Genomic DNA, 25,242 nt, shown 5'->3' with positions numbered 1-25,242 from the left:
TAAACAAAACAGCAACACTAATACCTACTGTTTTAAAATAATATAATTAAAACAAGTCAAACGTATATACAAATGCTTGTTACACAGTTAGTCACCACAGTTGAATCCAGAACTATAAATAATTCTCTTTTTCATCAAAAGTCCACAGATGTTGGTTCAGTTACTTTAGAACTCTATTGACAAGGTGATTTGTTCTTCTCTACTCTGTTAATACAATATCTGCAATTATTACACTTTAAAAGTCACCACTGTACATTCTTTATGGCTAAACTCATGTTCATCCAGGATATATCTATATCTATCTCTATCTTTTTTTTTGTTTGTTTTAAAAGAATATATTCAAAACAAGTCAAACGTATGTACAAAAGTTTGTTACACTATTGGTTATAACAGTTTTATCCAAAGCTTTAAGTAAATGTCTCCTTTTTGCCAGAGTCCACACAGGCAGGTTTAATCACTTCAGAAAAGCCCTCTAATAACACAAATTATTCTCCTCTATATCTGTTACTACAATACAAGTTGTGAAACTCACTTTAGAAATTGCCTTTTACAATCACACAGTCTATCTTCACTTTTACTAACTCAACTTGCTTGATCTCTGTATCTGCACAATTTCATAACACAAGACAGATATATCTAGCCCTCTAGTAACAACAATTTTACAAAAACCTTCTACAACGATTAAACTACGTACATAACATATAGCTTGTACAGAATTATGTAACGAAACTTGTTATAACTATCTTGTTATTCTTGTATATCACACAAATGTTTCACGATTTTTCCTAAACACCTCTTATTATCAGTTAAGCCATAACTGTTACAATTCAGGGTATTAATACTGAGTGTTTAGCAGCTTCTAATATCAAGTAAAGTATTTTGTGAAAATTTGTTTCATACTACCGTGATAACCCCATTTACGTGTCATTAAATAACATCTGCAGTAATGAAGTACTTTCGTCTGTAATTATAAAGTTCTTGAATATCTGCACCTCTGTTTAACAATATTATATTTTTTTAAAAGTTACAGTGCAAATAAACTAAATTCTAAGAAATACACTCCATTTCTCTTTGGTACTTCTTAGCTTATTTATCATCAAAGAGTAAATACACCATGATCTCAACTCCTTTTACTGCCTTATATATAGTGAATCGAAATTGCAAGTGTAACTGTTATAAAGAACAGCTTTTAATTTAATCAGTATTCAAGATAAGAAGTTAACAAACACTCCTTAACTGATACCTTCACTTTGTATCTTTAAGGATGTGGGGGGGTTAAGTCCTCAACACTCACCTAGCACGTCATTTGCGTCAGGACATTTCAGTATAAATCAAGTGTCCAGGTTAAAGTCCTCACAGCTCAGTTAGCACAGCAATGGCCTTAGAACATATCAGTGTAGGTCAAGTGTCCAGGTTAAAGTCCTCACAGCTCAGTTAGCACAGCAATGGCCTTAGAACATATGAGTGTAGGTCAAGTGTCCAGGTTAAAGTCCTCACAGCTCAGTTAGCACAGCAATGGCCTTAGAACATATGAGTGTAGGTCAAGGGTCTAGGTTAAAGTCCTCACAGCTCAGCTGGAAGAACACCGATGTCATGTCAGGGTAGGTCAAGGGGTTCCTGTTAACTTTCTTGCTATGGATAGGTCAAAGTGTGTATGTCATGACTTTTCAGAGAGTTAAATCAAAACTTAATTAAACTACTTTATTATCATTGTATACGAGTAAACTTGGCATCAAACCATAGTTATGAATCAAATTTTGATACAAGTTTTAAGTTCTTAATTGTATAAGAAAATAATTTAAAAACTGCATCCTCCCCTTGTGCAAGAATTGTAACATTTCTTCTCTTGATCTTCCCTCTTCTATATTTACCAACCCTCTTGGAAACATAAAATTAATTATAATTACTCATTATAATATAGATATTACTGAGGCAGAGCATAATTTTTATAGCCTTCAATCTGCTCTTTCCCAAATTGCCAATAGTTGTCTTTGACGTTTTATTCTACATTAGTTATAACCAATAGAAAGCCAAGGATTTAATCTGTCAAATGACATATTATATTACATTGTTTTCAGTACAGAGAATTGTCTATTTCATCTTCAGTTTTCTGTCACAGTCTTTAGATCGATTAACAAGCTTAAGGTAACATTTAAAGACTTCTATGCTAAAGTTAAAAAGCCAGAAAAATTATGATAATTATAAGACATTGTTTGCTTTGTGCATACTATTATTCTGTATTCTTAGGAGTATTATTTAAAGAAATAAAGATTTCTAGGTGTACTAATAACAAATAAAATTGTATTGAATAAAAAAACGTTTGAGAGTTATTTAGGAGGTTTAAAGATTATGCAAATGAAATTTCACAATTTTCAGGTGAAAAAAAGTATTTTTAATCTTAATATAAAAATCACCTTGCATACGAAGCAGTCAACACTCTGACTCTATATATTCATGGACAAATTTTTAGTAAACAATATTTAATAAAAAAAACGATTTTTTGGTGTACAAAAGACTTGTAGTGTTTACTGAAAGTTTATCAAATTTTGTGAAGATATACAAAACATACTAAAAGTTATAGTATGGAAACTGATGATTACTTTGGGGTCATGAACTGTGTTGAATCAACTGAGCCCATAGCAAGAGTGTTAAAGCCCTCACAGCTCCGTTAGCACAGCATTGGTCTCAGAACATATCAGTGTAAGTCAAGGATCCAGGTTAAAGTCCTCACAGATCAACTGGCAGAACAGTGACCTCAAAACATCTCTAAGTCAAGGGTCCAGGTCCTCACAGCTGAGCTAAAAGAGCATTCTCTAAACTCTCTGGTGTCAAATTTCAAAGGAATAAGACATTCATATTTCTTTTTTAATCCACATTTCTACGTTGGAATATAAATAAGTCATATTACTAAGTTTGTAAAAATGTATACGATGACCTAGAAGTATACAAGGCATTCCTACCTTCCTTCTAACTTGTGCTTCAGATAGTCAAATAATGCTTTCTGCATCATGTCTGTGACCTCATAGCCTTTGAGGGAAGGACCCACGAGAACGACTGGTCGCATCGAAGGCACTACATCGTACGGAGGAACATTCTCAGACTAGATGAATAAAAGGTTAATTGGTAAGTTTTGTGTACATTGGTTTTTGTCAAAATCAACTAAAACCCAGTTCTAATGTTAAATGCAACAGAATTTAGAACAAGCGTTTGGTGCAACGAAAATACAAAAACTACTACTTCACACTAGCAGATCCAACGTTAAAAGAAATTTAGATTGTAACCTAATAAAAGTGTATACATATATTTTTTCTTAAAATGAGGAAAACTTGTATAATTGTTGGTTTGCACAAGAAGATCAGTGGTCTTCATCACCTGACTAGGTGTACATATGTACCACCTGTCTATCTTCGTATATGGGTCTAAGCAAATGGATCTAAGCATTTCTTTGTAATTCAATTTCTTTTTTTCGACACAATAACTCTACAGTTAATGTCATAACAGTATTGTTCCAATTGGCAAATAGATGTCGACTAGTTCATCTTATAGACTAAGCTAGCTTCAGCTTTATAGCTTGATGTGAAGAAAAGATGTTCTCATATTTTTAGGTTGTTTTTCTCATAGCGAAACCTCTTTCATATAATTAGTTTAACGGCTGATCACTTTCTGGAGTTGTTTTGTTACAAACTGTTATCTAAATAGTATAATTTGGCATATGAGAAGAAACATATTTTATACATTATGCATGCATTTAATCTGTAAGTTTACAAAAACTATAGACACACTATATGAGAGCTTGCACATTATGGTAAAAACATAAAAATTTAATTAATATGATACGTGATTTTTAAACAAGTTAGAAAATTGGATTTTTCACTAAAAGTGGCAACAGCTAATTACCAATATTTCCACATGGTTATTAAAATAAAGAATCAGTATCACATTTCTTTTAATATAATGCAGTTGTATTGCACTGTAATACAAATATTTTTCTAAAGTTTACTAAAAGACTTTGTCCGATAAAATATTTCCGTTAAGTATCAAAATATATACCTTCTTAAAAAAGGGTTTCTTCTTTTCTTTTGCTGGTGGTGGTGTGATTGTAGGCTTAGCCATTTTGGTGTTGTTGACACTATCACTGTCTTCACCAATGTTTGCATCAAGTCCATTCTGATCAGCTTCAAAACCTGGAAATTTTAGCAGCCATTCTAAAAAACATTGTTATATTATGCAAAGTGTAATTTGTGTGTTTGATAGAAAAAAAAATAGATACAGTAGATTACTATTAAAAACATATTAACAAATAAAAAAAAAAACGGTTTTGTTTTTCTTAGGTGAATGTGATATTACGTCAAAGAAATAAATCAAAGAAAACGTTGCTTTTCATCAGACATTTAATGGTACGCAAAATTCACTTACCAAGTAAATCCAGTATTTAAACATTCAACTTCAATAAGGACACCAAAAACACATACAACACATGTCATACTTTTTACAAAATTAAAGAATAGGTAAAGAAACTGCCAAGTTTTTTTTTTTATTTTCAGAGGAAAATGTTTCGAGTTAGCCCTTTTTGTCAGATTGTACAGCTTACAACCTTAATATAAAAAAAATCTTGGCAATTGTTTAACCTATTCTTTATTTTCAATATCCATGTGGTTAACTACATATTTCTTTTTATACTAGATTTAAAAACCAAAGTAACAGAAACACATAACACCTCTCATAACAGATATATATGACATAATAATCACATTATTTAATATTAAGAATTATTTAGAAAATGTGTTAAAAATTTGCTGTTCAAGAACCTTAGGTTTGAGTCCATAATGACAGATACAACTTCAATGTGTAGCCTAAAAACTATGCAGTTAGGCCTAAAAAGTCTGGTATCGGAGTGTCATGATATAACAAGACTGTTTAGTTTAGATATTATTGATTAATTTATTTTTGTGAGTGAATATTCTGTTGTTTAGTTTTTGTTATAAAAAGAGTTAAAAGCAGAGAACTGGAGGAAGTTGTGTATATAATTTATTGATGTTGAGACTATCGAATCTCGCGTGCAATATATTGTAGTTGAGAATATAGAGATTTCTAGAAGGCGAAAAAACGATTAAGAGATAAACCTATAAGTAGTGTGAGATGAGTGGAAACAGCAGATAAACAATAGCACAAGAGAGTAAAATTACGAGCAAATTAAAGTTCGGTGTGAAGTTAACTATCATAGAAGTGATAGGCCTAACGATTAACATAGGCCTAGAATTTAATGTGTTACAGTAAGACTAACAGTAGAAAAGGAGATAAGAAAAATAATTTATTCCATCAAAGCGTGGTTCTAAAGTAATTGAATCAGCCCGAGTACAATTTGACAAAAGGAACAGAGGATATTTAGAAGAAAGAAGACCAAACAATTACTGTAACTTGTGCCACAATTATAAGTGAATCACACACAGAATACTAGTACGATAGTAACAGAGAAAATAGTTTGGCTAGTCAACTGAAATTCTAAAGCAATTGAATAGGCCTAAGTGGACTTTTGACAAGAAGAAGAGAACTATATATAGTGTTTATGATATGCCTATAATCTCTATAGTGTGAAGAATTTGTTGTATATATGTTTAACTTGTTCCAAATATATATATTATTTTGCAAACTAGTGAAGTGCATGCTGGTCATTTATCATTGAATTTATCATCAACAAGTCACAGACACCCACTGTAGAAGAATCCTAAGCCCAACAACAACACAGTATATATCTATACTATTAAGAAGTATAAGTAATAGCCTTTTTATTTTGACAGTTGGCAAAGATAGATTTTTATAGAGATTCTGATGCAAAATTGCCAGATGGAGTATTGGTTGGACATACTATGGTGCCACCCAACAAATGATGATGTTTTCCTAAATATGTGGAAAATTTCTCAAATAGTGCTCAAAAGTTGAAGTGTGGGAAAGAAAATGGACAGCATAAACCGATATAGATTGTCATCCCCTCCCCAAAATAACAGAAGTGTCAGTCAGCTCAGACAATAAAATTAATTGGATACCTCCCAAGGCAACTGCAGAACTGGTATGAGTAAAGCTGTATGTATTTGTCATCGATGGAGCAGCAAGAATTTAAACACTTACATAGAGCCAGTGCATATATATTTTCCAAAGGACCAAATGATCTTGGCAGTATCTACATTACAGAACATTGAATTGTTCATGAGTGACAAACACCATATTAAGCAACCACCAAGATGACTGATCAGAAAGAATGATGAATCCACTCAATTTTGTATTGATTACTGTGATCTTGATGGAATTATAGTGAAGGATTCATGCCCTATTCCAAGGACTGACAAAACTTTGGATGCTTTGGTAGGTGCCAAATGATTTTCTACCTCAAATGTGTACTCTCGTTGCCATCAAGTGAAGATGACAGATGAAGATAAGAAGAAAATGTCACTTTCCTGTGGAGAATAGCATCACTTCAAAGTGATGCCTTTTAGCCTTTGTAATGTTCCAGCAATATTTGAACAATTCATGTAACTTGTATTCAATGGTGGACTCAATAAACCACCCAGGTGTATCTTGAAGATATTGTCTTTGAAGAGACCTTCCAGATTGAAGTAAACAGACTACAGGAAGTCTTCCAACAGTTACATAAAATGCACCTCAAATTATATCGTAAGAAGAGCCAGTTATTTCAGAAGTCAAAATACTTTAAAACATATTGTTAGTGAAGAAAAATCCCAAAAAGACAACTTCTGTTGACAATTCTCCATGGCCTGACACTGTGAAAAAACTAAGAAGTTTTTTAGGTCTGTGTACTTACAACTGAAAGTTTATTCCAGGATTTTCAAACTTAGTCAAACCACAAATCATGGATAACTCTTCATTTGAGATAAAGCTTGTGAGGAAGCTTTCCAACAGCTTAAATAAGACCCTAACTTTATCACCTGTTTTAGTATTACCACATCTAGACCAACTTTCATACTGGGTACACATGCCAGTGATTATGAAATAAATGTGCTATCACAAAAACAACAACAAGGACAAGAGAGAGTGAAAGCACAATACAGCTGAATGTTGAGCAATCAAGAATGTAATTTCTGTGATATCCAAAAAGAATTACTGGCTGTGATGAGTGCTTTACAAATCCCTCTTTTTATTGGTAGGTCAAAGTATGCATGTCACAACCTTTAGAGACTTACATTAACCACATGACCCCAAAATGACCACTGTAGTTTCCATATGTTATAATTTTCCTATACTGAAAATATATTTCCGATAGGTATATATCTCCCCTCACGTTCGCATTCAGATGCAAAATTTTTTGTGCATGCCAGAAGCCTTGAAGCTCCAACCCATCTGGAATTGACTGATTTCAATGTATCTTGCATGTATATCATCATGTGACAACCCTCCAACAATAAAAGTGTGACATACTCTCTTGACACATGTACTGACATCCACGTGTGGGTAGGAAAGAGGATCATACCACTGGAAAGTCAACTACAATCCAAAACCCAGCCATCTGGTGGTGGTAGGAAATAGGATCATACCATCTTTACATCAAGTGCATGAGACTGGAGGGAATCTCGTACCCTCGACCCATGAATGGGGCACATAATAACAATGTGAGAAATTAATTGATCAATCCAGGAACCTGACATTTGGCATCGAAAAGATGTCTGTGTAATGTAAACCATCTCACTCAAAATGAAAATGACAGGAACCACCCCAAGCACAGTATCATTCTTGGAATAATAAGAACACTGAGGGATACCAGAAGGGGAAGAACCGTAGCAACCTGCAAGTACCTCCATGGATGGAGTAACAAGAGTATAAATGAGTGACATCTATAACACATGTGTGAGGACTTATGTTGATTGGTTCAGCTCTAAATCCAAAACCCAGCCACTAGAAACCAACATTCACGTGGAGGTAGGATGAGGGATCCCAATCAAAGGAGTGAACTGAAATTTTGATGGCTCACTCCAATGTTACATAGTGGAGGATATCTCATCATCTACACCAGCAGAACACCACCAACCTACTTTCAACTGAATGGTTGCCTCCACAGTCCACCAACCCAAACAGGCAGAGTTCATGGTAATGTAGAAGCCTTAGTTGATGACCTTGCCCAGAAGAGTGCAAGCATTGTGAGAAGAAAGAAAATATTAAGAAATGTCAACATGCTAATACTTTCTGAAATAGTGGTTCAGATACTGAATTATTATAGATATAGTGAAAGGATCCAGATATGACACCCATCATCATACATATGGAGTAGTTGCCAGAAAGACCATCAGAAGAAGATATCACACACAAGCTCCAAAACCAAATGATTCTGAGCTAAGTTGAACATGTTGCACAGATGTAACAAAAGAATAAGGGCAATCAGTCATTCTTAAAGTCAATGCAAGCAGCCATTTTGTGGGAGTCAGATGATGGCATCTCAGGTAGACATCTTGGAATGAAGAAGACACTTTGTTAACTTGGGAAAGGTTCTACTAGAGTGGCATGGAAAGAGATGTTGAGGAATGGTGTAGAGCATTTAAAGTATGTGCTGCAAAAATAAAGACATCTAAACCAAGGAAAGAACACTCAAACTGTACCAGGCTGGAGCACCAGTAGAGATTATGGCAATTGACATCATGAGACTATTGCCAGAAACTGATAGAAGAAACAAATATATAGTGGTAGCTATGAGTTTTTTTGCAAAGTAGCCAGAAGCTTATACAATTCTAACTCAAAAAGCAGTCACAGCAGCAAAAGTGTTGGTTGATTAGTGATTCACAAGATTTGGCTTACCAATGTAGTTTCACTCTGATCTGGGGAGAAATCTGTCATCAGTAGAATTTAAGGAATGCTGTGAATTACTGAACATAAAGAAAACCAGGACATCTTTCAACCTGATGGAATGGTAGAACATTCAAACAAACGTTAGGCAAACAACTTGCCAAGTTTAGTAACACAAATCATATCAATTTGGATTTGAAAGTACCAACACTACTTATGACTTACAGAACTTCTGTGCATGAGGCTACTGGCCATAAACCCATACTGATGGGATGAGAACTTCAGCTATCAGGGGATTTGATCATCAGGAAATCACTGGATGCAGACCTGCCAAGTAATAATACTGACTGGCAGAAGTACATCAGTATGTAGTAGAAAACTTCGGCTTAGTTGTAGAGGCAATGAAGAGGCTTCATGATTTCAATTCACATTCATATCACTTTGTTACTAGAGAACTTGTTTGATTTAATAATCCTTGTAGGAGGAAAGAGAAGTCTCCATAGCTTTTAGATGTTACGTACCAGATAAAGGTGTTCTACAGTCCTGGGACAGGGACATACATTTAGAACAGAAACAGTGGAAGTAGTGAAGAAGTTGACATTCCAAGTGAACCCGATGAAGACAGTGCTTGTTGGGCAACAACAACTGCCATCTCTTCAGCTCTACCCTGAGTTGAAGAGCAAGTGAGCAGGTCAGATGAAATGTATGCAGGGGGCAACGTTGTCGACAAGTAAAATAATGTTTTGTTTTACATGTATATGAATGATATTATTCATTGTTGAAATATCTGTATTAAAATTATCCGACTTGTAAGTGACATTGTAATCTGTATGCACCAGCATCATTTGGTGAAAGATGATGAAATTGGTTTTACAGTGTGAGTTTTCATTAAGAGTTAGATATACAGCACAATAAGTGAAGTTTCTGGGAGTCTTACAGTCTCTTCAGTGTGTAATTAGGTTTGAGTCTGCTATAAGAGAAAAAATGTGATTGTGTGCCTAAAAACTGAGTAGTTAGGCCCGAGTCTGATATCAGAGAAACAATTTTATTGTGGAGCCTAAAAACTGAGTAGTTAGGCCCGAGTCTGATATCAGAGAAACAATTTGATTGTGGAGCCTAAAAATTGTGTAGTTAGGCCCGAGTGTGATATAATTTGGAAAAGTGAAATATTTTGTACAAGTGGCTAATAAACTGATTCTCTTTAATTGCTGGCAAGTTTGACATCAGTGTTTGAGTGTTATGGCACAGACATTATCCAATATGACCTAAGGATAAAAACAAGGCCCAGTTATGGAAAAATGATGATTCTGAATTTTGATCTCGTTATAATGTTGTTTTTATTTCACATTAACTTCTTTATTGTTTTATAGTGTTGATCTTAATTGCCTATGGACAATTAGTGTATTTAATAGCGTTAGTAATAATAGGGTACATTGGTCTGTCTTCTTCGGGTATAAACAGTATTAAGCAATACAAGGCTTATACATAGTTACAAAGTTAAATGTTACAGAAATGGTGTCAGCAGTTGAGAGGATATAACATAATATTTAGGGACAACAAGGGACTTATTGGTCCATCTCGGCTGTTCCATCCTCTAAAACAAACAAAAACTATCAAATGAATAAATAAAAAAAAATGAAATAAAAATCTTAAAGTCAGCCCTTATCATTCATATATTTATCAAACTTTCTCTTAAACTCACTTAAAGTTGCTGCCTCCACAACGTCTGAAGGCAACCCATTCCAGAGGCCAACCACCCAGTTAGAAAAATAAAACTGTCTTAGCTGAAGATGACTCATACCTTGCCAAAATTTATATTTGTGGCCACTAGTCCTACTATTCTCACCATTAAGTATGAAGAAAGATGATGCATCAACACTGTCAATTACCTTTACAATCTTAAACACCCCAATCAGATCCCCTCTAACTCTTCTTTTTTCAAAAATAAACAATTTTAGAGATCTTAATCTTTCCTCACATGACAACCCCTCCATCCCAGGCATCATTCTAGTAGCCCTCATCTGAACCCTTTCCAACAATTCAATGTCTTTCCTAAGGTAAGGAGACCAAGACTGAACACAATACTTCAAATGTGGCCTAACCAGTGACCTATACAATGAAATTATAAAATTAAAAAAACTAATTAAAGGGTTGCCCTATCCTCACTGATAAAGAAATAATTTCCCTTATTCCCACAAATTATTATCCCACATTTTTACACCCTTCCAAAAATTCACAAAGACAACATTCCTTACAGACCTATAGTATCTAGCATAGACTCACCGTTACAAAATGTTATTAAATTCTTAGTTAAGAGATTAAACCCTCTACGTGAAACCAACCACTATTCTCTCAAAAGCTCTCTAGACTTGGTCAATGTAATCAAAAACTTTAAACTATGCTAAGAAGAAATAGTACTATCTTGTGACATAAAATCTCCATTTACCTCAATATCAGTCTAAGAGAAAAACGAGAAGAACACCTTATCAACCTCACAGAATACTGCACTTATAAACAACACTTATTTTATACATGAAGGCTGGTCTTATAAAGAAAATAATGGATTAGAAATAGGCTTAGTGATCTCTACACGTCCATTCTAGAAGAAGAACTGTTTGGAAACAAATTCATACGCACCAAGAAACTTGGTTAAGTTACATAAATGATACCTTCAGTAGATTGCAAGATGGGAAAGAGATGCTACTCAATTTCATTGAAACAGAATCCAACAGTTGTCTTCCCTGTTTAGATGTGAACGTAAAAAGATAAGATAACAAAGCTATCACCAGTATGTACAGAAAGCCCCATTCGGTCAGCATGCCACCACATATAAGATATAATCACGACCTATCACAGAAAATATCCTTCTACTTCACCTATGTAAATTGTGCTCTACAACTTCCACAAACAAGGCTTACTTATCGAATTGAACTACTTAAAGAACACAGCATTATCTAGAGGTTTCAACCCCAATATCATAGACAAAACCTTGTCGAAACGTTGTACATTTGCTGTTATGTTAAACTTATATTAAAGTTTTTCTTCATTACCCATTCAAGCCGTCTCCAGCCATTATTAGTCTCAAAGTGGGTTCCTCGTCATCGAATCATAGATAGGGCTTGCATCAAACTTCAAAACATTGAAAAATATTATGTTAACTCTAACCTTTCACCTATCAACAACATAAAACATAGCAAGTTTGTTTCATTCCTTTTTGTGCCAGAAATTGCTAACGAAATTACTAGACTTTTTTAATAATTTGAGCATTGACATAAAAACTGTATTCAAACCTTCACATAAAAATTAATGTCTTAATACCTAACCCAAAACAATCCCTACTAAAAGAACAAAAACAGGGCATATACAGCATTCCATGTGAATGTGGTAAAAAAAATTATAGGGCAAACATCCCGTTTCTTAGAAATAAGACACAAAGAACACTAAGGTCATGTGTGTAGAGGTGATTTCCAATGATCCACCTTAACATGTCATCAGTATGAAACAAATCACAAAATATGTTGGGATTAAATTCTTCTCCTTCACCAACCCGAAACTAATGAAAGAAAGAGACTACTTTGAAACTATAGAAATAGCCAGAGTAAACGATCTCTCACTAAGCCGTGATAATGGCACCAGTAACATCAACCATATTTGGCAAGGTCTGTTCGCCATTTATACACTTGACCAGACTTGACCTCTACCTATATCCTGTCACCTGCTGACACCATTTCCGTCACATTTAATTCCATTGTCTTTGTAACTATATATATAAACCTTGGATTGTTTAGAACTGATCATATCTGAAGAAGACAGACCAATGTTCTGTCGAAACACCTAGTATGTTCCACCATCAATAAACTTTTCCTTATGCTTATAAATCACTGCTTGTCCACCTGTTATTATATTAATATACTGTTTAACAGCATTATGTATATTTATTTATACATATCAGGATTCCTGACACATATCTCAACCGAAAGGCTTTTTACAATATGATAATACTTCTGAAAAGAAACTTCCAAACCAAGTACATGCATCAACTTGAGCTTTCTTTCATTCAGTATTTACACAAACTCACGGCAAGTTAACCTACTGCTGAACATATATCATTTAAATACAATTCAGCTGACTGTTTCTCAATTTGTACTAACCACAAGACATAAAAGTTAAGTATATGATCATAGCAATACATATATACAGTATATAAACCACACTGGATAAAAATTTATACAAAATAGTTGTACTCTGTCATTTTTTTCTACCTGGTGTAGGAGGTGTTGAGCCTCGAGAATTTGTAGGTTTTGTATTTGAGAGGACATCATTGACTAGGCCACCCAGGTTTGCTGAAGAGCTAAGTTTACTGAAATAAAAAACGGTACAGTTACATCTAAGCTAGCTGAAAAAATATAATATGCCCTTAAAATCAACAATAAACCATTGAGGTATGTAACAATTTATCAACACTAGTGGATTTCGGTTTTGTGAGAAAAACTTATAGTGACAGTTTTAAATAACATGCAAACTTAAAATGGTACAAATTATATTACTTCTGATAGACATTCTGATTCTGATACTAATAACACTAATGTTTTAGAGTTTCTGGAAGAAAATTTACCAAATGTTAAACACTCTGTATTTCTGGAGAGAGATTATTTACTTAAAACTGACATAAATTTGTGGCTGATTAAGAAGACAAAATGCAGGGTCCGTGTGAAACAAACGGTATAATGTAGTCTGATTTTCCAGGAATGGCAATTAACTTTAAACTATTGCAACATCAGTGGCTGACATTAGCAGTGAACACATGTAGATCTCAAACCTTCCAAGCAAAATAGTGGCTGATTAAGAAGACAAAATGCAGGGTCCGTGTGAAACAAACGGGCTTGGAAGGTTTGAGATCTACATGTGTTCACTGCTAATGTCAGCCACTGATGTTGCAATAGTTTAAAGTTAATTGCCATTTCTGGAAAATCAGACTACATTATAATGCAATACATAACTGTTTTATGTCTAAAAGCAATCATTTCCACAATATTAATGGCATTTCTTAGTTTCCTTACATAGCCAAACAAGAAGAATATTTATAACAAGTAATAGGGTAAACATATGAATATTGTATTAATTAATTAATCGACCAATTCATGAAAGAAATTCATTAAAAGTTATTTTCATAAAACCACAATTAATTCGATAAATACCTGTTAAGACTACACCTAGTTAGTTTCAGAGAATGATGGGTAACATATTTATTTGTTTTCTTATGCTACGAAGGAAAATTAATTATAATACAATATATCATACAAGAATATATGATATTAAATTTTTTCCTTCCCTGAAAATATAATTCAGACAGATACTCACCTCCTTGCAAAACAAAGAGCTATTACCTCCCTTCCTGCACTTGTCACAAGCCTTGAACAAAGCTCCCTCCCCTACACGTATCAATGGGTACTATGCCATTCTGTAATGTAATCATCATTAGACTATAGCCCTCCACCAACAGAAGGGTGACACATCCTCCATGTGCAGTAAACCCCATGAGTACTAGAATTTGAATGAAAGCTCATTCTGGACGAGGCAAAGGAAACAAAACAGAAGTGAGGAAAAGACTGTGCAGAGGTGAGTACTTATCCGAATACATTTTCAGGTAAGGAAAACGTTAACTTCTGAAAGGTTCTCTCTGCACAACAAAGAGCTAAAATCCCACAGTGATGGCAAAGGAAACACAACAGAAGTGAGGAAAAGATTGTGCAGAGAGGTGAGTACTTATCCGAATACATTTTCAGGTAAGGAAAACGTTAACTTCTGAAAGGTTCTCTCTGCACAACAAAGAGCTAGAATCCCACAGTGATGGCAAAGGAAACACAACAGAAGTGAGGAAAAGATTGTGCAGAGAGGTGAGTACTTATCCGAATACATTTTCAGGTAAGGAAAACGTTAACTTCTGAAAGGTTCTCTCTGCACAACAAAGAGCTAGAATCCCACAGTGGTGACGGTGATAGGGCCAGTGCAGAGAAGTAAATTGCAAAGATGAACTCCTTTCTGTAAACATCATCAGAAACGGAAAGCCCAAAGGCAGGGAGTAGCCTAGTGGGGCAGCTCTTAAGTGGAAAACTACATTCATCTCAACAATTATCACTTCATGCAATGTTATTATGGTATTTATTTGTCCAAAAAGTGGATAGAGCAAATAAAATGTTACAAGAATCCTTTGTACAATGTTAAAGTGTCACTAAGGTGGCAAAAAAGTAAAACTGTTCAACTGGCCATTATCATTAAAGCAAACAGCTGAGCATAAGCGTGTAATATGGCTAGGGCTATAAGTCAAGCTGTTATGTATATATTAGAGAAATACTTACATGAGATATTCACTATAGTAATCAGGTGCAAGAATAAACATCTAAGACCTGTATCCCGAGGCAAACCAAAGTCTCATCGAGATGGATCGGACAACCAGAAATGGCTTTGTTCATAATTTAGTGGGGTGTCATGTACTACACTACCAGATAACACCCAAGCCCTACAACTCTAATGACGGGTGTGTTTGTATCACTGGAGTTGTACTGCTGAATGAGGAACTCTCCATATTGACTTCTGCAGTGACTTGGGACTGGATAAGCAAGGGTTTCCCCTATACTCAGCTAGAGGTGCTTGGACCATGTCATTAAGCACAATTATCTGAAATTAGGTCCCGTGCTGCAAGACACTGCAACGGGTTATTGTGACTAAAGACAGCAGATGCCAGTCAGGTGTGAGGGCAGTTGTTTTTTTACAAGTGTAGAATGGCCTGAAAAGTAAAATAAATAAGACACCACTGAAGCACTTTTGCAGAAAACTCCATCTTATCAGAAGGCATTGAGAAGGAATGGATGGGTTTAGCACTTTCCATATCCCTCCACTCAATGCAGATTTTGGAAAGTATTCCTTGACATGCAACACTGGATTCCAATGTCTCTAATACAGTTATATAAACATTTTGAATATGATGGTTGTGAGACCTGAAAAAACAACCTTTAGAAAAACACTGTGAAGATTGGAAAATGGAGGGAGTTGAAAGCCAGGGTAGGTGAAACCTCCCTGTGGGGTTGCCTAGGTATCACTAATGTGTCAAGGGTTGTCCACATCCTCATCAGACAGAAGGAAGCAGAATCTCATGGTATGAAATGATTTTGCCAAAAGTCCTAAAAAGGAGCAGAATGAGTGAGGCTATGATGGGAGAAGACCAGGATTGGAAAGATCACACAAGAAAGAAAGAGAAATGAAAGTGAAAGGAGAAAACAGCAAATCCTCCTTCCAAGCCACCTAAATATAGTGGAGGAAATAGTGGTCAGGGAAGATGAACTGGTCCTTGTGATAAAGAGTTCAAGAGGTGGTCAAGAAAAAAGTGAGGGGGGGGATGACTTCTGCAAGCAAGAAGTGGAGTTGGAAAGGCAGAAACAACAGAAAAGGTTTCTGAATGGATCATGATAAGAAGGCTATACAGATGAAACAGAAGATAATGACAAGCTACCATCTCAAGTATGGAAAGACAGACGAGCCCGCTTCTCCAGATAACAGATACCAGAAACGAATCAGGCATAAAGAACAGCCCCCCCCCCCCATACATATACAAATGCCACCTGTGGTCCCCATGGATATGGAACATCATACCAGGGAGCAAAAGGAGCCACATACATACTAGCAATACCTGAAGAATAAATCCGAACAGAAGCAAACTGGGAAAAGAAGAGTGTCCAGTGTTATTTGGGATTGAGTAAGATACTACAACAACAAGAGGGGGAAGAAAACAATGGAATTCTGGATACCTCCAACATCAATAGGCTGAAATCACTGAAGGAGACACATATAGGTACCTTTAAAGGAACATACAACACAAGAGAAAAGAGAGGACCCAAAAGAGACAAATACCATCATGGATGAAATGGAGACATGAAAGCCTGGGGATCCACAGTTCTAAGTCTCAAATGCATAATAAACTAGGCTTAGCCTGCCATGCATAAGAAGTGACAAAGTCCTTTAAGTGAATCAGATACAGAGAGGAGGTTGAAACTGAATCAGGGAACTGAACCAGTCATCCAAATGTGATAACTCATGAAGGAGAAAAGGGGTTATAACATGTTGGAAGGGACAAGCAGAGGCAAAATGTTCAGAGTAGTGGAACAATAGGCTTCAAGTAACCACTGAGCTACAGCCTGCTGGCCTTAAAGAAAAACGATAGGGTAAGAACCAGTTCATAGGGAAGGGCTGAAAATGGAACAATTGATCACAATGCGTGAAGCAAAAGGCATGAGAAGAAAACAGGAAGTGGAGAAATTTCATCAAGGAGAATAACCACCACATAATGAAAAAACCATTCATCAGAAAACAAGGGAAGACCAAAGATTGGTCAAGAAGGACAGACTGATGACTGGCTGCTAAACACCTATTTTCATGGGAAAAATAAAAGGACAGGAGTAAAACCATAGAGTGGATTAGAGGAATTGTCCCATAGCATTCAAAACTGGTGAGGTGGAGAGTAAGACCACCGAGAATGTACCTGAAAAATTTGAAAAGAGACTCCAAAAGTGTACAAAGTGGAAAGGCAGAACTCCCATAGGACCAGAGATGAAGGTTGGCAACCAAAAAAACTGCTCCCAACACCCACAGCAGCTATCTCTTAGAGAATGGACAATGGATGATAAGAAGATAAGGAACAGGAGGGGAGGTGACCTTCATAAGGCCATCTTTGATGAGAAACCTGGTGGAACCACCTTTTCCTAACAGCAAGAAGCCAAAGTAAGCAGAGATGACTGTGGATGAGCTACTTCAGCTCAAGATGCCAAAATGGAAGAAACATCACGAAAAAATGAGTGCAATACATAGGGCCTAGAGAAGAGACTGAGGGAGACAAATGTCAGAAAGTAATACAACCTCATGAAGTACAGCTCAGAAACAAAGAAACCAATTTACCTAGAACTAAATGGAAGAAAATCAAGGACACAGTGACATATATGTACGTGCAGGTTCCACCATTAAAGCTGATAGAATCATAATGTAAAGCCCCTAAAAGAAGGGGAGCCATGAAGAAAAAGAAGGAAATGAGGATATCCCTAAATTGAAATAAGATATGAAATGATGGAGGCTCATGCAACAAGGGATCTTTAGATTCAACAAAAAATAACTGGAGAAAAAAAACAAAAGACATACCTGTGGAATCCAAGCAGAGAAGAACAAAGATGGGACTATCTGATCCTTGAAGGGAAGAGGGAACTAGAAACAAAAGCAATCATGACATTAAAGGAAAACATGAGACTTTCTGATTCATCTAGGTTGTACTATCCACTAATTTAAACTGACCCTTAGAAGAAAAAAAAACACCTCAAAGTCAGCCTGTATCATTCAGATATTCATCAAACTTTCACTAAATTAACTGCATCCACCACATCTGAAGGCAACTCATTCCTCTGACCAATATCAAGAAAAATAAAGCTGTCTTAGCTAAAGATGAGTTTGCTCCTGCCAAAATATATGTTTTTGTCCCCTAGTCTTATGATTCTCACCAGTTAGTATGATAAAAGATGGTGAATCAACACTATCAGTTCTTTTAACAATCTCAAATACTTCAATTATTTTCAATTATTCTTTTTCCAACATAAAATAATTTCCGAGATCTTAACCTGTCCTTGTAGGTCAACTTGTTTATGTCGAGTATCATCCTAGTAGTCATCCTCTGAATAATTTCCAACAATACAATGTCCTTCCTTGGGTAAGGAGTCCAAGATTGAACACAATACTCCAAATGTGGCTTAACCAATGACCTATATAATGACATTATAAGTTCCTTAGACTTGTATTCAATATTTCTGTAGATACAACATAAAATTCTACATGTTACACCACATTTTTTAGATACCTTAAGAGAGTGATGAACTGGAACACCAGAATCTTTTTGTTCCATAGCACCATTAAGGTTTTTCAAATCAAAATCATACTTATTATTATAAATTATGATAACCCACATATATTACCTTGCATTTATTATAATTGTTTTTGTTTTGTTTGTTTTTTGGAATTTCGCGCAAAGCTACACGAGGGCTATCTGCGCTAGCCGTCCCTAATTTAGCAGTGTAAGACTAGAGGGAAGGCAGCTAGTCATTACCACCCACCACCAACTCTTGGGCTACTCTTTTACCAACGAATAGTGGGATTGACCGTCACATTATAACGCCCCCACGGCTGAAAGGGCGAGCATGTTTGGAAGGATGCGGATTTGAACCCGCGACCCTCAGATTGTGAGTCGAGCACCTTATCCACCTGGCCATGCCGGGCCTTATTATAATTAAAAGCCATCTATCATTTATTCACTCAACTCACAAAGTAATCCAAATCCATTTTTAATGTAAGAACATACCCCTCTCAGCCAATATCACCCAAAACTATAATGTCATCAGAAAATTCAAATACGCTACATCACTGAGCCCTGAAGGTACCCCACTCATAACATTAATCCACTTTGACTAAACTCCATTTATAATAATCCTCTTCTTTCTTCCACCTAGCTAGTTTTCTATCCAATGACACCGACTTATACCCCACACCTACAGAGATAACTTAATGAGCCTTTTATATGGTACCCTGTCAAATACCAGATCACACCTGTGCCCTTACCTACATCAGTAATCTCTTCAAAGAATGATAGAAAATTAGTAAAGCGTTAGTGAAATGAAATCATGCTGACTATCAACAAAATTTTAAACTTTGTTATGCCTTTTAAAAGCATCTTTTATCACTTTTGAAAATATATCCCACCACTAATGTAGACTAAAACATCTATAATTCCCAAGACAACGTTTATCACCTCACTTCAAATGAAAGGTACCATTAGCCAACTTCCAATCTCCACTATTCGAAAACTTAAAATGATAATAGCAAGTGGCTCGTACGTCCAATCCCTCACTTCTTTCAAAACTTTTGGGTAAATATTATTTGGGTCAGGTGCTTTATTGTTCTCTAAACTTTCCAATGTTTTCTTAGAATTAATGTGATCATCTTGTTTCCATTTAGCAACTGTTCAAGTGAACGAACATTGCTCGATTCTTCATTAGTAAGAACCAAAGAAAAAGAAAAATTTAATAATCTATCCTTCCTATAATCATCAGATATTAACCTTCCAGTGTAATTCTTCAAAGACCCTACTCCCATCCTAACATTTTTGCTTACCCCTAATGCATTTGAAAAAAATTCTTTTTTTTTTTAATTTCACGCAAAGCTACACGAGGGCTATCTATGCTAGCCGTTCCTAATTTAGCAGTGTAAGACTAGAGGGAAGGTAGCTAGTCATCACCAACCACTGCCAACTCTTGGGCTAGTCTTTTACCAACGAATAGTGGGATTGACCATCACATTATAATGCCCCCACGGCTGAAAGGGTGAGTATCTTCGGTGTGACAGGATTTGAACCCATGACCCTCAGATTGCGAGTCAAGCACCCTAACCACCTGGCCATGTTTGGCCCTAAAAAATTCTTACTATTTATTTTTAAATTTTCAACCAACCTTTTTTGCAAGTAGTTTTTTGATTTCTTAATTTCCCATTTGACCAGTTTTCTTGATCTTCTATAGCACTACAAATCTCCCATCACTGCGGAGAATTTAAACTTCTTATATTTATAATGTTTTTCATTAATTTTATTCTTTATATCCTTTGTGAACCAACCTGTTATTTTACTTCCAACCACCCTTTTTTTGTCTATATGAAACATAATTATCTTGAATATTTAAAAAATTTTCTACCTTTGATCAGTATCTCTAATTAATTCAGTTGCCCAGTTCACAGCTCATAATACCTAACTCATCTTTTCAAAATTTGCATTTTTTAATCTTAGAACCAAAATCTCATTATTTCTGATCTCCATATGCAGTAAAATATGAAACCTAATAGAGCAATGACCATTTGCACCCAGATGTTCCCCAACCTCCACCCTGTCTAAGATAGGATTGTCCCTAGTAGTCTTCCTAACCAACTGTTGAAGAAAACTATCCTGAACAACGTCTAAAAAGCTGTGTACATATGATTTGACTCTAACATTTCACAATCAATATGCCTGAAACTAAAATCTATACATATATAACCTATACAACACCTCACTTTAACATTAACAATTAAATCCTTTATCTCACTGTAGAGTTTCTCATTAACTTAATCAGTTTCATCTGGTGGTCATCCAACTAAAAATCTTCTCCCCTTATAACCAATAACAGAAAATCAAATACATTCAACCTCATTATTATTATTATCTTTGATATCTTCAACCAGAACAGGCTGTAACTCACATCTCACATATAAAGCCACTCCTCCCCCCTCTTTTTAGTACTCTATCCCTAATAACCCTCTTGCAATGGGTAGGTCAAAGTACATGTTATGACTTTTTACAAAGTAACAGTCAAAATCTAATCAAACTACTTTATTATCAATGCATATAAATAAATTTGGAATCGTAATATAGCTAATAAATTAATTTTAATATATATTTTAAGTTCTTAATTTTATAGGAAATATTTAAAACATCCTCAATCATAATATAGCTAATAAATTAATTTTAATATATATTTTAAGTTCTTAATTTTATAGGAAATATTTAAAACATCCTCAATCGTAATATAGCTAATAAATTAATTTTAATATATGTTTTAAGTTCTTAATTTTATAGGAAATATTTAAAACATCCTCAATCTCCCCTAGTCTCTATGTCTCCTCCCCCTTCTCTAATTCATTTAACACCCCTCTCTAAAGTACATAACTTACTGATATAATATAGATATTTGTGAGGCAAAGTCCACATTTTTATAGCCTTCAAACTTATTGGTTTAAGGAGTCATATGCTAGAAAATCGGACATACTTACCATGCCACCAGTCATATACTTTCTCTCACAAGTTGCCAACAATTCTGTCAGATGTATTATACTACAGATCAGATCAAGCAGCTAATGGAATTAATTTAATAGTACCATCATTATAAAGAAAAGCTAGGCTTAAATTTCCTCAGTAATCAACAGTAAAAAAATGAGAGATAAAATATAAGTACCACATTTTTTGTTTTTCATGTACATAAGGTGTGGAACAAATAAAGAAAATATCACACTACAGCAGGAGACCACACCACATCTGCTCAAGGTATACTCTTTGATCTTTTATGATTGTGTCACGAACATAAAAGGTGGAAAAACATGAAGGAATATTATAATACTTATTACCTATTAATGGGACATCTAGGTGTCAAGCAGCTAGGGTGCAGCAGATTGTAGTGATAATTTGACCTCATCCAACACCTGGTGGCATCTGGAATTGAACATCAGTTCTGTGGCAGCAGAGAATCACATACCTCTTCATCTTCAAATGGGAATTGGAAGGGAAGATGAGCTTCAATATGAAAATCCATCTCCACTTGCATGCATTTCCATTTTAAACAACACCTGATCCATCACGAACTGATATCCAGTGAATGGTAGGAAGGTGGAAAGCCCCAGTAGGAAGACATCTCTGGTCTAAAACTGGGTGGCACTGGGTGTGTTTTTCCCTATCCACGATAGGAGGAGGATACCCAACCATACACAAGTGGGAATACATTAGCTACAACCAACACCAGATCTGCCAGGAACTGACATCCAGCAGAGCAAGCCTGGGATGCATCTCCAGTCAAAATCCTGGCAGCATTGGGCATTTTTCATCCAGTCCCTAATAGGAGGTGGGATACTGGCCAAAACACATGTGAGGACTTACTGAGCTGGACCATCTCCAACCAACACCAGGCCCACTGGAAATTTAAGTCCAGAGAATGGTAGGAAGGAGGAATTATGGTGGGAAAAGAAAATCTGGTAGGTAGGAGGAATGTCTCAGCCTGAGGGGCAAACTACAATATATATATATATATAGTCCTGACATGGTGGAGTGCTTCAACCTAAACATGGCAGTATCTAGATCTGTAGATTAGTTCTGCGGTGGGAAGTGTTATATGCTAACGACACCCACAGTATGCTACCACCCTACTCTAAACTGAGTGGTATGATGCATCACTCAGGAGGCCAGACCTCTATGGTCCACCACCCCAGCAGTTAGAAACTCGTAAGTGACAAGGACTCTCATACTCCATTAGAAGAAAGGAGAGAAAAACACATTGGAGAGCCCGGAGGACTGAGTCTCCGGAGACAATGCAACAGGTGACCTCGATACCATATTTTGAAATGGAGAGTTATCACATCGACAAAATCGATCAACCAACACCTGGTGACATAAGGAATTGTATGTCAGGTCCATAATAAGAAGAGTCGCAATGCCATGAAGCATCATAGATAGGCAGCAATCCCTGTCTGCTTCACTCATGATTGTCCAAGAGTGAACAGTCTGGGATGAACATATTTATGAAGCAAAAGACCAGTAGAGAGAGCCACTAGTGGTCCTAACAAACATCCCATCTATAATCATGTGAAGTAATTTTATCATCACAGATTAAAATTTATCGGAGGCACACAACTAACACCTGGCAGCATCTGGAATTGTACATCAGGTCTGCATTAGGAAGAGCTACAACTTAATTGACATTGAGCCTAGTCACAGGAGGGAGAGTGCAGATTTTCCAAAAAATATTATAACTGGTCAGGCACCACTCGCTATAGAGTGGGATCCACAATACACTAGCAAAAAGGCTCCTGTAAATAAAGAAAGAACTAAAACATAGTACTCACCAGTCCTTATGATACCACAGTGTGTAACATGGTGAGTGGAGGTAAACAAAAACCCATTGAGCAAAAACTAGACATGTGATGCAAACAATGTGAAACAAGAGTATGAGGTGTAGTCCACATACCAGCCCCAATGATGACCCTCCAAAGAAAGATGGAAATGGGCAACCAGGGACATGGTGAGGTGACAGATATGATGAAAAAATACCCTAAAAAGGCAATATTATTTAAGCAAAAGGGAAAAATACACCTGTCTAATGAACTGGTGAATCCAACTTGTAAGGCTAATTGAAGAGAGATCCCAGGACACAGAAGGATTCATGGAATAAACAAATAGTTATGGGAACCACGGAAGGAACCAGTGCGAGTGAGATACCGTTGGAGGGCCCGGCCCGGACAAAGGAGACAGTCAGGATCAGAATGGTCATAAATGTGGGAAATGGAGGATAAGGAAATGAGAGAAAAAGTGGAATTACCCACCCTAGTAATAGAAGTCTTGGGCAAAAATGAACGGTAAAGAAAGAGAACATAGAAACTGTGGGACAGCCCATGACAAGTGTCAATTGCAAAGGTCTCAGACTGCTGCCAGGCCATAATCCAATAACATGAGAAATAAGAATTTTATAGAAAGGAAACACAAAGAAAAATGATCAAAGTTGTAAAAAGTAACCTTTCCAAATTCAAAAACACAAAAAATTAAAGAAATATTAAAGAAAAGCAAAGTCTGTAGCATAAAGGAAAACAGAGAAATTTATGAGTAAAAAACAAGCACGTCTGTACAGTACTTCTGCCAATCGAGAAATGATTAATGAGTGCAAATGTGGAGAGGGCACTGGTTACGATAGGGGTTGTGTCGCACTACTATTGGTGGAGAACTGCGGCATAATCATTTATATGTGGATATGCAGAAGTGGGAGGTGGAAGACTAGTGGCAAGCATTGAAAATTTGCACCCATAAATGGCAGTACTAATTGAGAAAATCTATTTTGTAAGAGGAGGTAAGGTGAGGTATCGTATCGGAAATTTGAATTTAAAAGTTTAAAATATGGTATTGTTCTTGAATATACTCAAGAACACTAAGGAAAGAAAGAATATACTATGAATGGTAACAAAAGTTTAAAATAATAAACATACAAATTCCGGTAATTCTTATTAAAATAAAAAGTCTGAAAACAAGCAAACCCAATGAAAGAATGATCCTTTGTTCAAATAATAGTGGTTATGGGAATTAATGCACATGTAGGATGTGTTGTCCTTCCAAATGGTTGAGGAACACAGACTAATGATGATTACACATTGGGGTCAGAGCTTTGTTCCCTGCTTGTGACATACACAGGAATCTACAGAGCAGTGTGTGTACTAATAGCTCTTTGTTGTGCAGAACAATGAATAGCATACAAACTTTAAAATGATTTAATTAAACCATTTTAAACTTTGTATAATATCAAAAGCTTGGTACTCCATTAACTCTATAAGGCTAAACCATTTAAAATTATGAAGAACATCAAGAGCTCGACACTACTACATTACTATAACACAACCATTTTAAACTTCCTACGATGTAAAAAATTCCTGATGTCATTCTCTTCAAATTTTGACCTGTCCAAAACATGATCAGCCACAGGAACTTATACAATAAAAAATACTAGATGTTTTTATTTGTTTGTGAATTTCTCGCAAAGCTACAGAAGGGCCATCTGTGCTAGCCATCCCTAATTTAGCAGTGTAAGACTAGAA

The 25,242-nt window shown here is 35.7% G+C and overlaps 1 protein-coding gene across 3 annotated transcripts in view; it reads right to left on the bottom strand.

Moving 5' to 3' along the window:
* LOC106472371 (voltage-dependent L-type calcium channel subunit beta-2-like) overlaps positions 1–25,242 on the bottom strand; it is a 55,120-nt gene that overhangs the window by 2,099 nt on the left and 27,779 nt on the right. For 2 of the 3 annotated variants that reach the window (XM_013933011.2, XM_022400955.1), the window contains exons 5-7: positions 13,050–13,147; positions 4,051–4,184; positions 2,961–3,100 (exon numbers count right to left, since the gene is read on the bottom strand). In XM_013933011.2, the coding sequence (XP_013788465.2) occupies positions 2,961–3,100; positions 4,051–4,184; positions 13,050–13,147 (372 nt within the window). The remainder of the gene's footprint in view (positions 1–2,960; positions 3,101–4,050; positions 4,185–13,049; positions 13,148–25,242) is intronic. The other variant, XM_022400956.1, reaches the window with a different exon arrangement.

Source organism: Limulus polyphemus, unplaced genomic scaffold, assembly GCF_000517525.1.
Source record: "Limulus polyphemus unplaced genomic scaffold, Limulus_polyphemus-2.1.2 Scaffold5277, whole genome shotgun sequence".
Taxonomy (NCBI): domain Eukaryota; kingdom Metazoa; phylum Arthropoda; class Merostomata; order Xiphosura; family Limulidae; genus Limulus; species Limulus polyphemus.
The sequence above is the reverse complement of the archived record's forward strand: the minus strand, read 5'-3'. Positions and strand labels throughout refer to the sequence as shown.